Below are 12,698 nucleotides of genomic sequence, written 5' to 3' on the forward strand. Positions count from 1 at the left end.
CCAAAGGGACAGCAGTAATAAAACGGCTAAAAACTACATTAAAATTAGAATTGCCTTATTTAGGCAATTTATGTGCAGCTGGGAAAGGATAATAGTGGAGTTTGGCTATAGCGCATGTACAGCTATGATAACCTTGTATTTCGGGCCCTAGCTTAGTCTTTAGAGGCCATCTCCCACCGCCCTATACTGAACGAAGGATATCCAAGAGCCCCAAAAGGGAAACTTTCTGTGGGCTGATTCACTGATTCCTTCTAAGCAGTCTTTCAGAGGCCTACCACATAAGGCAGGGCACAGAACGATATCTTGCTGAAGCCGGTTTTCCAAACCTCCAGAGGGTCTTATCCGATACACTGTTATAGTGTTATTGTGTAGATTAAAAACTTCCTGTAAAAAACTCAGGATGCCTTCACCAGGAGTCTCTGAGAGTATAAATGCTGGTCTCCTCAGAACAGTTTGTTAAAATGAAGAGTCTTTCCAGCTACTGCACTTCCTCTTCAGCTGCGAAGCAGGAATGCTGTCCCCAGCTAGTTCACACAGCCCCCCAGCTGGGCGGGGGTCAGTCAGTTCAGTTAACCCCCGAATTTCCAAGCTTTATCTTTCTCTGTGTTCAGCAGAGCTTGGTGTCTATGGGCCAGTCTCAAAGCAGGGCTCACAGTCGTGTCTCTCCTTACCCTCCTTCTCCAGCACCGTTGGTCGGGTAAGCAGTTCACAGTTCTGTCTTTAGACCTCTTCTCTCTCTGCTCTCAGTTCAGGCAGCAGCGTTCTCTCCTCTCTGACAACCTTGACCGGGCAGCTGATAAGGAGGGAGGGAGCAGGCTGGGACAAGCTGAAGACAAGCTCGCAGAGCCAACAAGAATTATAAAAGTGCTCAGAGTCTTTAAAATGTTTTCCGTTTGTTAGAAATTGGCATCCGGAGGGCAATTAAGATAAGGTTTTAAAAGAATAAAAGTAAGCGCCGGAGAGCGTGACTTGCCTCGGCGCCATCTTGGCTCAAATTCTTTACAGACAAACCATGTCTGTAAAGACAAAAGCTTGTATCCTAACTTTCCTTTGTGGTTTTATTTAGAACAAAGCTCAAAGGGAATGGTAACAATGGTATTTTTAGAGAGCAACTGGTCCACTTCAGCAATTTATTTCAGCAATAAAGAGATTAACATTTTGAGAATATTATCAAAACTTGAAAATTTTCAAATAAGCATTATGTTTGCATATTGTAAATTGCTATTGCTTTCCTATGGCCACCTAACAAGGCAATCTTGATGAATATTTTACTCAGAATAAGTTCCATTGTATCCAGTGGAACTTACTCTAGTAAGTGTGTTGAGGATTGTAGGCCCATAGAGTTAATGGATAGGGTGAACAAGAGTTGTCTTAGTTCACAATTCACGTGCTTAACCATTACACTTAGTAGGATCTGGTGACAACATCCCAATCATCAGTTGTACATACTAAAAGGAAGAGCTCATACCTTTAAATTTTTCAAGTGCTGTTTCTCTCAATGATAGGTCTCCATGCATTGATCTGAGAGAATTAATCAACTCCTGTATTTCCCGACTCTCCGAAAAGGTCTCAAGTATGTTTCCCTTGGCGATGACATCAGATTCCAGGCATCTGCTATCCTCTTGCTCAGGCCCATCTCCGTTCATCTCATTTAAAACCATTTTCAGCTCCTGACAAATTCTTCTCTAGGCAAAGGCACAGTAAACCAGCATTTACCATTACAGTTAAATTCCACAATTAATGTTACAACCCTATACTGAGCTTCCTGAAAGCAAGACCCATTGAATTCAATGGGGAATTCTTCCAAGTAGACTTGTGTACAACTACACTGCAAATTTGCCTTGCACGATGGCAGCAATCCAAGTGCACATAAGAGAATTACACTTAAGCTCAATTATTTTCAGTGGGCTTAAATCTGTGCTGGCCTGTGTCCATTCTTTCCCCATAGAAAAATAACGGGACAGTGTATAATAGGAATTTCCTTCCCTTGCTATATACATCTCTTGTTCCACACGCGATTTAACAGGAGCCCCTTCTCCCATCTCTTCCAAATCCTATCCGCTTCCAGAGGAAACGTTTCTATCTTGACAGGGATGGAAAGAAGGTTAGATAAGTTTTAAAAATATAAATAAGGCCTTGATGCAGTACAGCCCTATGCATGGCATGAGGATTGCTCGGGAATGCACTGTCCCTTTGCAAATAAAAATGTACAGCGATTGAAGCTGCTTATACGAGGCCTGCCTGCGTTCAAGCCCAGCAGGGAAGCAAAACCCCTGAACCTGGAATCCTTCCCTTTAACCCCCGACGTATTACCAGGGCTTTTGTTGCCATACTGAGAGAGAGTTAATACTGTGCATTCGTTTTTCAGGGCTGAGGCGGGGGAAAGCAATTCGCACGAACTCAAAAGCATGAGAATTCCGCCTTTTGGCGCCTTAATTGAGGTGAAAGGCTGAAACTGAGGACGGTTTTTTAACATTTGCAGCCAAGCCGCGCACCGCCCTCCTTCCCCGGGGCCTGGCGTCCAAGACATCCCCCGGGCGACCTCATCGCGAGAACGCCTCTCCCCGTTTCCCAAGGCGGCTCGCCATCTCGCCCTGAAGGCCCTGGCCCTACCCTCGCCTCGCCCAGGCTCCTGCGAACCACGGAAAGCCCCGAGCCAAGCTCAGCGCCTCTCCCACAAGAGCTCGCCACTTGCAGGATTTACCTTTCGTCGTTGGCGCCTGCGCTCAGAAGAGGCCTCTCCAGGTACGGCTCCTCGCGCGGGACAGAAGTGCTCGGCGGACGTCCGCGCCTGGGCTGCGAGAAGGGGAGGAGCCCGGCAGCAGAGCGAGGGAGGGCGAGGAAGGGAAAGGGGATTGGCTGGGAAGGAGCTAAGCGCCCGGCTGTGTGCGTTTTTCTTTCTGTGCCGGCGACGGGATGTAGGTGTGGTTTTTTTTTCTGCTGGAGCTACATCGCGGGAAAGTCTTTCTTTAAATGCCAAGGCGAAGAAGAGCTGCTTGCCCTGGGCTGTGCAGGAGGCGTTTCCTTGGATGCTAGAGCGCTGGTCATAAACCGCGAAATAATAATAATAATAATAATAATAATAATAATAATAATAATAATGGCGTCTATAAAAAGCATAAAAGGTGCATGAGCCGCGCTGGGAGTTTTTAAAACAGATGTGCAGGATATAAACGTGCCAGATTGGAAGAACTGTTGGGGTGCAGGAAACCAAGACCCTGCGGTAGAACGACATTGTCATTTGTTGTTGATTGCATAACTTTTGCAGCAAAAACAACGGTGAAAAAGGAAAACAAACTGCCAGTCATAATCATGTACCACAGATCTGAAAATGACCTCAGTCTTCCAATCCATCGAAATCACAATGCGCCGAGAAAGTCCAATTTCTTGAGGTTAGCAGGTGGGGAAAAGAAATCAGTGTTTGGACAGGTGTGACTGTTTCAGTAATAAAAATCCCTGCATTGGTGTGTGTCTGTTACGTCCTTTTTCCCAAAACCAATAAAATCATGCCATGTCTGGCCAAAAGTATCTATTTACTTGTTCTCTAAGGAACCGGGTCGTTTGCATCATTACCAATGCTAAGAATCACATTTTGTGGTACTCAATTGTAGCTCCTTTCAGATCTTTACAGTGCTTAACTAATGTAAACCATACTGCCATCAGGTGTCCCGCAGGTCCCTATGCTTATCTGTAAACAGATTTGAGACTATTTCCATGTTTTTTATCCTGCTTATCCTCCAAGAAAGTCAGGACAATATGCACCATTCTCTTCCCACACCACTTTTCATCTACAGAACAACCCTGAGATATAGATATGTTGATTGGCTTGAGATCACCCATAAAGTGAGCTTCATGGCTAGAGAAAGGATGGTTTGGTTGCAGTCTGCAATTATCAATGGTGAGGGGATACATGCTCATAATTATTTTTCCAGTCTCACAACTATGTTGAACCCACTCTCACTTATTTGCTGATGGCAATTATAGTTACAAATTCTGTGTGCAATGACAACATTTTATTTGGATTGCATATTACATAAATAGTAAGTGTAGCACAGCAATTTTCATTCAAATTCTGTATACTTAAAAAGTGAGCTTGCTAAGCCTTTGATCACTTGACAGCTTTAATTTCCACTTTCCTATCATAAATGAGGATTGCTCAAACATTCCATTTGACCCAGAATGATGATTCTCACACTATCACAAAATTGAAAAAAAAATACTTTAAAATTCTAAACGCTACATGTCCTGCGCTATTAAAATGCACAACATGGGTAAAGCATGTAAAGCATGCCAAACAAGAATACCTAATATTTATTTCAGTACAGGCATACCTCACTTTATTGCACTTCGCAGATACAGTATTGCTCTTTACAAAGATGAGAAAGGAAGCCCCCTGCTGCCATCAACCCTCTTCTGGCCACGATAATGGAGCTGGCTAGGACTGGAGCCAGGTTTCTCCCCTCCCACCCATGCAGCCATGGGGGGGCTGGGTCAATAGACTACACTATAGTGAAAAGGTAACTTTTATATGCACTGGGAAACGAACAAAAAAGTAACTCACTTTATTGCAATTTTCGCTTTATTGTGGTGGGCTGGAACCGAACCAGCAATATCTCTGAGGTATGCCTGTACTCACTTACTTTATTATTTCATTATGTACAATAACCAGGACAGACAACCCTAACACTAAAACAAAATAAGCACGCTTTGAAATACTTCTAACATGTTTCAGTCACTTGCAGTTGTATGTAAGGAATGCAATTTATTGACCCAATCCTTTTAACATTTATGAGTTTATCCGTGTAATGCAATCCCATTTTTTAATTCAGCAGTAACTCCCACTGTGTTTGGTGATACTGGATTCCAGTTCCTATTAGACCCAGCCAGCACAGCTGGTGATCAAGGATGATGGAAGTTGTAGTTCAGCACCCTCTGGAAGGCCACAGTGGGTTCCCCATCACTGTTGTCAACCTGCAGCCTTATCCGTATTAAACTGGTTTTTAAAAAGGAAGAAGAAATTAGTGTTATAGTACTAGGACTACAGCTGCAGTGTTGGCAATCTGCTGGCTCCTGAAAACATACCTGTTTAGGCAAGGATTCCCTTGAATTAAAGTTGATATTTTATTGCTTTAACTGTTTTCTGTTTAATTATTTGTTTTGTTGTCTATTTTAATCACGAATGTACCGAGGGCCTTCTTGGTAGTGGCGCCCACCCTGTAGAACACTCTCTCACCAGATGTCAAGGAAATAAACAACTATCTGACTTTTAGAAGACATCTGAAGGCAGCCCTGTTTAGGGAAGTTTTAATATTTGATGTTTTATTGTGTTTTTAATATCCTGTTGGAAGCCACCCAGAGTGGCTGGGGAGGCCCTGCCAGATGGGCAGGGTATAAATTGTTATTCTTATTATTATTCTTATTATTAATGTTGTTATTTATTTTAAACTGTTTGAGCAAGGGAGTCATTACATCCACACAAGCTGGTGTACATGTTTACATGGGCTCTCAGGTTTGCAGTCTTTGTTGATATCCAGTTGTGACATCCCACTTGCCCAACAGTCTTCCATTTGTGCAAACGGAATGACTCCATCATTCTCCCCTCCCCCACCCTTCTGCTCCTGTATCCCCACAAAATAAAGTTGTGGGACCCTCCTGAGCAGAGTAAAGAATGCAGGAGGAAGGAGAGGAAGGAGAATAACATCACATCCACTGGCACAGAGACTGGATCTTCTCCACTGCATTTCTGCAAATGCTGTTTTTGAAATCTACTATTCTGGAACTCTCATTTATCCTGCTTGTACACTTTGCTACAGAGTTCACTCCCTGGAACAACAAACAGCACACAGTTTTCCTACCTTATCAAAGTGGTCATTAATATGCTGGTTGACAAGAGACTGCAAAAAATACAAAACCACTGCAAGCATTTTGTGAGGAATTAAATGTGTACAAATGTCACCTTAGCTCTTGCCTTTTGTAACTTTCAGGTGACTTCCCATCCTCTTTAAAACATTGTAGCAGATGTTGTTCTAACATCAAACAGGAGATCATTTACTCAGGATGACCATGTTTGAGGGTTACTTTAAAAGCTTTCGCATAACATTAAGAGTGGGGCCCCGGTATCCTGTCCCAAAATGGTTCCAGTGGTTAATATAGTTAAATAGCTGGTAAAGTTTGTTGCGCTTTTCAAAGCCTGGAGCTTTGGGGATTTTGCTGTGATAAGCAGAGAAGAAAGAACTGCTAAAGCCACCAAACATCATAGAAATTGCAAGTTCAAATTCTGAATGACCGTAGAAACAAGCAGGGTCAAAAAGAATTGGACCGGAGTCATCTTCAGCTACATTTCCTGCCCACAGGTCCCCATGTAGGAGGGCAGGAATTATCTCCAGGTCACAAAACATCTCCGGAATCTTTGGCTGTAAAAAAGCATAAACAAAAAACCTTTAAAACTGTCTATAAAGAAAGAAGTAGAGCATTGCTTAATAAGAAAAGTGTAAGGCCTCAAAACATATAAATTGGAATATATATGAAGTCCTGAATGTTGTGTCTTTTTATTTGCTTTTAGCATCATTTTTACATTTTATATATATACTATGAGTTTTGCTGTTATGAATAACATGATTTAGCCTATCACTATGATTTTGCCTGATGGACTAATGGGTAATGTTTGGGACATTTTTCTTGATGAATTGGGAATATATCACCTGGCTTTGGAATGTGACACCGATCAGAGCTAGGGGCAGTGGCAGAAAAATGTGACGTAAGAATTTAGAATCAGAAGGTCAACAGCTCTGCTTTTAGCTGAATTAGAAGCAGCTGAGAGGGAGCCTGCAGTGGGCCAAAAAATCCCTCTCGAGAATCCACTACTGGATCATCAGTTTTCCTGCATCCTGCAGGAGTGCCTATTTGCTTCCAACATGCTCTGCTTTCATTGAACAAGCATAAAGGCCCGTGGGTGTCTTTGTAATATTTGTTTTATATACAAATATACAACAAATATTGCAAAGACACCATAAGGTCTTTATGCTTGCTCAGTGAAAGAAAATAAACCCTGTAATGGAAAATCAATGGAATTCTCACCACTAGTGAAAATGGGGAGCAAATATCAATGTGTTTTTGTTAGCCTCCCTAATGGAATGAGCAATAATAATAATAATAATAATAATAATAATAATAATAATAACTTTATTGTTATTGTACAACCTGTGTACAATGAAATTAAATGAGCCTCCCCCCCCCCAACACTCAATCTCTTATCGAACAACACACCACCTCGCAAGTCAATTTTGCTATGTTATTTTCCGTTCAACAGCCTAACAGCCCACGGATAGAAGCTATTTTTTAGCCTGTTGGTATGGCTGATTATACTTCTATATCTCCTGCCCGAAGGTAGAAGATTAAAGAGGTGATGGCCGGGGTGTGAGTCATCCCTGAGAATTTTTCTCACTCTCCTAAGGCAATGATTCCTTGCGTTGTCATCTAGCGGACTCAAGGAAAGCAGGATAGGAAGGAAACCTCACGTCTATAGTAAAATTCTGTCAGAGTGAGGTGGCAAGTTAGAGATACAAGCATGGTTCCAGCTTAGCCTCAGTGCCTTCTCTCTCTCTCTCTCTCTCTCTCTCTCTCTCTCTCTCTCTCTCATATTGTGGCAGTCTAGCATCTCTCACCAACCTTTAACCGAGACCACAGTTCCCTTGCTTCTCTGTCTCCGTAATCTCTCTCAATCAAATCCATTTGGGATTGGAGACGGTGACGTATGAAGAAAGTGGGCCAGTCACTTTGCCATTCATTCACCTACAAAGCAAAAATATACCAGGGGGTTGGTCTAGATCATGAGTAGGCAAACTAAGGCCTGGGTGCCGGATCCGGCCCAATCGCCTTCGAAATCCAGCCCATGAACGGTCCGGGAATCAGCATGTTTTTACATGAGTAGAATGTGCCCTTTTATTTAAAATGCATCTCTGGGTTATTTGTGGGGCCTGCCTGGTGTTTTTACATAAGCAGAATGTGTGCTTTTATTTAAAATGCATCTCTGGGTTATTTGTGGGGCATAAGAATTCGTTCTTTCTCTCAAAAAAAATATAATCCGGCCCCCCACGAGGTCTGAGGGACAGTGGACCACCCCCCCTGCTGAAAAAGTTTGCTGACCCCTGATCTAGCGGTCTTTAAGGGTCCCTTCCAACTTCTCTTTCTTTTTAAGAAATACAAGGAGGAGCTTACCTGAGCTATATAGCCACAGCAGGTGATAATGTGGAATCCAAACTTATTCACATGATGAGGTTCTGTCTGGCCTGCACCTTTCCCTGTTCAACAACAACAACAAAACTAATCAAAGCAAGGGTGCAAAATGTAAAAGCAGCCAATCCCTCTTGATGCAGAAAGTGGCTACTTTTTGTATCATCATTATATCTGCAAAAGTGTTTTTGACGTTGTAGTACGTGATAAAACCTTAAACTTGAACTACGCAGCAAATTATTTGTACCACTATCCTTAGCTGCATGCTGTTCAAATTGTTCTTAACACTGTGGTACCTAACAAACACATCAATTTTCATCCAGGGGCGAAAATATCAGCTGTGTGCAAGTCCTGCTAATTTAAGAAGCACTTAAGTGCAACAACCAAATTTCTCTGGATCAAGGATGTCACCAACCAAAGTGGGAACTACTATTACAAATTCATGTAGGTAGCCGTGCTGATCTGACGCAGTCAAAATATATTTTAAAAAAATTTAAAAAGTCCAGTAGCACCTTAGAGACCAACTAAGTTTGTTCTGAGTATAAGCTTTCATGTGCATGCACACTTCTTCAGATACACTGAAACAGAAGTCACCAGACCCTTATATATAGTGGGAGGGTGGGGTCGGGTTTTTCTCAGGAGGGTAGTAGGAGATGGGTGGTTGACTCAATGGGTATGGTAAACCTGTGGACGACTGTTAAAGACTGCAATTAGTCCTACAGGAAAAAGCAAGGGATAGTATGCAGATGATTAGCATATGTAATGAGACAGGAATCCAATATCTCTATTAAGACCAGGTCCCTCCATAGTTTTCAGTTGCAATTCAGCAACTTCTCTTTCAAGTCTGTTTCTGCAATTCATTTCTAATAATACTATTACAAAGTTATTGTTATATACTGAAGTTCTAACTCTGGGCCAGCAGGGGGATACTGTAGATAGTTATGCAAATGAAGGATCGAAAGTGATGTTCAGTGATTGGATAGTTTTAGAAAGTTGCTACAGTAACGTTGTACTGGAGCTCTATATAAGCAGGCTGACTGAGCCCTTCAGTTCAGTTCAGTTCAGTTCTGGCCTCTGAATAAACAAGAGCTGTTTGAAGAATCGCTGTGTCGTCTGATATGTTCACCCACAACTTAACAGTTATGTTGGTGCATAGAAACTATACTCTACCAACTGTGTTTTCTTCTTTCTTTATTTTTTCTCCAAGTTTTTGGTTGTAAAGGTGAAGATCTGCTACTTGCTCTCCCAGTTTTGCAGAATATCTAGAAGAACAAAGAAACATATCCCAATATTATGTATCAGGAAATTTCAAAACCAGCTTGATTTTATATACAAACCAAACATTTCACACCAACGTATAGAATCAAAGAGTTGGAAGGAACCCCAAGAGTCATTCTAGTCCAAACGCCTGCAATGCAGGAATCTCAGCTAAAGCATCACTTTCTCTAAACAACAGTACCTGGAGTGTCTTTGCATGGCACTCTTCCGGTAACTCAAAGCCAAAACCTTATGGGAAAGGCATTGATTTTGTTTTAGGTGCTACATCTACTTTTAATTTTGAGCTGAACTGCCAAAGTGGAAGGGCTGCAAACTTCTGAGTGAGAAAAGCCTTACGTAGCTATGACTTGTGCATCGCTGGCCTTTGGATAGCTGTATCCACACTTCAGTCAACACCAAATAGCAAGATCAAACTTTAACATTTTATAGATTTTTTTTTTAAGTCCTGTGAAGTCTGAATGCTAGCAGTTGGCCCAGTAAACCTCAGGAGGCCAATCTAGCCAAAACATTCCATATAAGACAGATAACATAGTATGGACATTCTCAGACTTCTGACAGATGCATATAATTGTCAAGATACAGCATACATGTTGCCGAAGCAAGTGAAGAGAGAAGTCCATCGCTGGCATAACTTCACTGAAGACATCCCATAATGCGATGTGGATGTGCGCTTGTTAATTCCCTTAAATTCTCTTCCAGAGACATGTTATTTAAAGACAGTAAAACAGACACTTTTCAGAACTGAGAGACAACAGAGCAGAACTATAAATCCAAGTGGCCAATATTTTAACAAGGGGACAGCTGTGTGGCACTGTCTTACTTGCCGAGACTCTTCATTTTTAGGTACTCCATGGCAAATGCTGCTCCACCTCCTGGAAGATCGATCACTTTAATGGGCTGGGGAACCCGCAGAGTGTTGGTTTGCTGAATAGCTATTAAGCTTGCCATTTCACCCTCAAACATTGTCCTAGCCTGGTCAGAAAGAATAACGTTACTGAGAACACCTATTTGGCTGTGCATTAGGACTGTGTGTGCATCAGTTATTTAGATTTGTGGCTTCTCCTACACCAAGAAAATATATATATATACACACACACACACACACACACACACAAATGTACATGGGGAAAGTAGGCCAATGAGAGAATTGTTAAGCCTTGTGTACAAAGTGAGATAACATTTGCTGCAGTTTGAATTAATTTGGTTGATCAGCATAATGTTGACCAGAACATTCTCTTTGAATAGATCTGCACATTCATTTGCACACCTACGGGGAAATCAGCACAATAAAGTAGGCGTTTCTCACTTTGGACAAACAAATCTACGTATGTTTCTTCTGCTTGATTCCCCACGTCAAAATTCGCACCATAAAAAATGCTTGGAAAGAGCTGAGGCTGGTTAGAGGAGGCAGGTATCCACCACCATACAGGCATGCAGATTACAACATTTCATCTAAATGTTTGCAACACAGTATTTCGCTTCGGCTGCAAATTTCTGGACGCAAATATATATATATATATATATATATATATATATATATATATATATATATATATTTGCGTCCAGAAATTTGCAGCCGAAGCGAAATATATATATGGGGCTTTTACGGCAAGTGTTTTGAGGTTTGGGGCAGCCCCAATTGGATTCTTATTTCAGACATACACACCCGTTAAAATCACTGCATAGCTATATATCTTCTAAAGATTACACTCGATGATCCAGCTATGGAAAACCTATCGCGCCCCCTGTGCAGTCAAGAGTTGGGAACTCTTTTCGAACGAGTTTGATTGTGGCGCAGGTTGGAATACAGTAGGGCAGACCTCTCCCCACAATTCGCCCCACATACGAGCTTTCAACTAGCCAATCACCGTCTGTTGCCAAGTTACGCCCCCCCAGTCTCCCCTCATCCCCAACTGCAGCCATATATTAGTATTTAGGGAGCTCTATCGATATCGCTGTGAACCTGAGGCTTGTTGTTGATTTTAACGAACACTCGCCCGTGGTCGGTTTCATAGCTCTGCCCTTGGCTTATGCACCCTCCTCCCGAGCTCCCAAATGCCTTCAGCACGGTGGTTTTCAGTTCGGATTTCAGCAGTTTTTCCATGGCTCTGAAATGCTGGCCGCGGCCGCTGCGCGCCTTCCCTCCGCCTGCAGCCTTATGCGGGTCTCAGCAGCCTTTGCGGCAAAAGGCAAGCGGAGCTGACGCGAAGCAAGCGGGGTGGGTGGGCGGGTGGATGGAGGGGGATGCACAATATGAATAAGCGGGCAGAGAAATTCGGGGATATCATTCTGCAAAATGCTGTTCTCATCTACAAGGGGTAACCGTGCAATAAAGCAAATTAAGAAACGTTAAATTTGCTGCAATCCAACGGGGTCGACCGGCCTACTTTCCGAGGCCTTCCGACACTGCCCTGAGAGCTTCTGGTATTTGTAGTTCGTCAGCCTGATTCCCCCCCCCCCCCGCTTTGGACTGACTCCCCTCCCGCACTCCGCCCCCCCCCGCCATGCTCACATGGGCACTAGAGAGATAGCATTTTAAAAACAAACCACTAGATGGAGCGCGCCTCAATTTTAACCCGTCGAATCACATTTTACAGACTGCGGGTGGGGATTACAGCAGCGAGATAGGATTAAAAAGGACATTAAAAAAACCCAGTGAGAATTAGGCTGGGACATTACAAAGCTGTTTTTGTAAACAACGCAAAAATCGGCTTTTGCATTTCCTGCTGCATCTATAATTTCCCAAACGCTTGTTCTGGTTAGGCTGGGTGCATACCTAAAATGGCTCTCTTCTGCTTCCCGACCCCATTTATCAGCACCATTCGCAAGCCGTGTATTCCAGGCTCACGTTATGAAAATGCAAGTAGGAGTGTGGGCTGCTGAGTGTTCACACTCGAGCAAATACCTCGGGGCATGATAATGATATTTTAGTTGCTGCTGTGCCATGAACTCCAACATAAACTACCTGCCTCCTTTCTCCAGCCTTCAACTATTGTGGGTTCTGTTGCCCCCCAACCCCATTTCCCCTCAAGCAAAGATGGCCTCCAGGTTATGAGGAGTAAGGAAAACAGCCCCCTTTTCAAACCAGAAGCTGTGCTCAGTGAGAAAGAATCAACCTTCTCCATTGCAGCTTTCTCTCCCAAACCAAGCACCTGATTTGGGTGGGGGCATCAGGAACATAACTACCC

The 12,698-nt window shown here is 42.8% G+C and overlaps 2 protein-coding genes across 7 annotated transcripts in view; both read right to left on the reverse strand.

Moving 5' to 3' along the window:
• TBCD (tubulin folding cofactor D) overlaps positions 1–2,811 on the reverse strand; it is a 131,139-nt gene extending 128,328 nt beyond the window's left edge. The window contains exons 1-2 of one of the 4 annotated variants that reach the window (XM_083597675.1): positions 2,705–2,811; positions 1,469–1,685 (exon numbers count right to left, since the gene is read on the reverse strand). In XM_083597675.1, the coding sequence (XP_083453801.1) occupies positions 1,469–1,661 (193 nt within the window). In that variant the 5' untranslated portion in view covers positions 1,662–1,685; positions 2,705–2,811. Of the gene's footprint in view, positions 1–1,468; positions 1,686–2,613 lie in introns of all 4 variants that reach the window. The other 3 variants (XM_083597674.1, XM_083597672.1, XM_083597673.1) reach the window with 3 other exon arrangements.
• A 1,180-nt stretch (positions 2,812–3,991) lies between these two features.
• Positions 3,992–11,776, reverse strand: FN3K (fructosamine 3 kinase). 3 transcript variants are annotated; one of them, XM_083597792.1, is made up of 6 exons: positions 11,474–11,776; positions 10,331–10,482; positions 9,403–9,494; positions 8,218–8,300; positions 7,669–7,791; positions 3,992–6,413 (listed from the first exon to the last, which is right to left on the reverse strand). In XM_083597792.1, exons 1-6 carry the CDS (start codon positions 11,612–11,614, stop codon positions 6,075–6,077), a joined length of 930 nt encoding a protein of 309 aa, XP_083453918.1. In that variant the 5' UTR covers positions 11,615–11,776; the 3' UTR covers positions 3,992–6,074. The 3 variants fall into 3 exon arrangements, with proteins under 3 accessions (XP_083453918.1, XP_083453919.1, XP_083453920.1); XM_083597793.1 differs by having other exon boundaries at positions 11,508–11,656; XM_083597794.1 differs by lacking the exon at positions 11,474–11,776 and adding an exon at positions 11,177–11,407.
• Positions 11,777–12,698: the final 922 nt, after the last annotated feature.

The sequence above is a fragment of the Podarcis filfolensis genome (genome assembly GCF_964270895.1).
Source record: "Podarcis filfolensis genome assembly, chromosome: 2".
In the NCBI taxonomy this organism is placed as follows: domain Eukaryota; kingdom Metazoa; phylum Chordata; class Lepidosauria; order Squamata; family Lacertidae; genus Podarcis; species Podarcis filfolensis.

Bases quoted from the DNA above. Each gene is read 5' to 3' on its own strand.
- FN3K (XM_083597792.1), bottom strand. From the start codon at position 11,614: ATGGAAAAACTGCTGAAATCCGAACTGAAAACCACCGTGCTGAAGGCA. The intron at 10,483-11,473 runs GTTCACAGCGAT...CTTTCTGACCAG, and splicing joins AAATCAACAACAAGCCTCAG to GCTAGGACAATGTTTGAGGG. The intron at 9,495-10,330 runs GTAAGACAGTGC...TTGTTCTTCTAG, and splicing joins AAAATGAAGAGTCTCGGCAA to ATATTCTGCAAAACTGGGAG.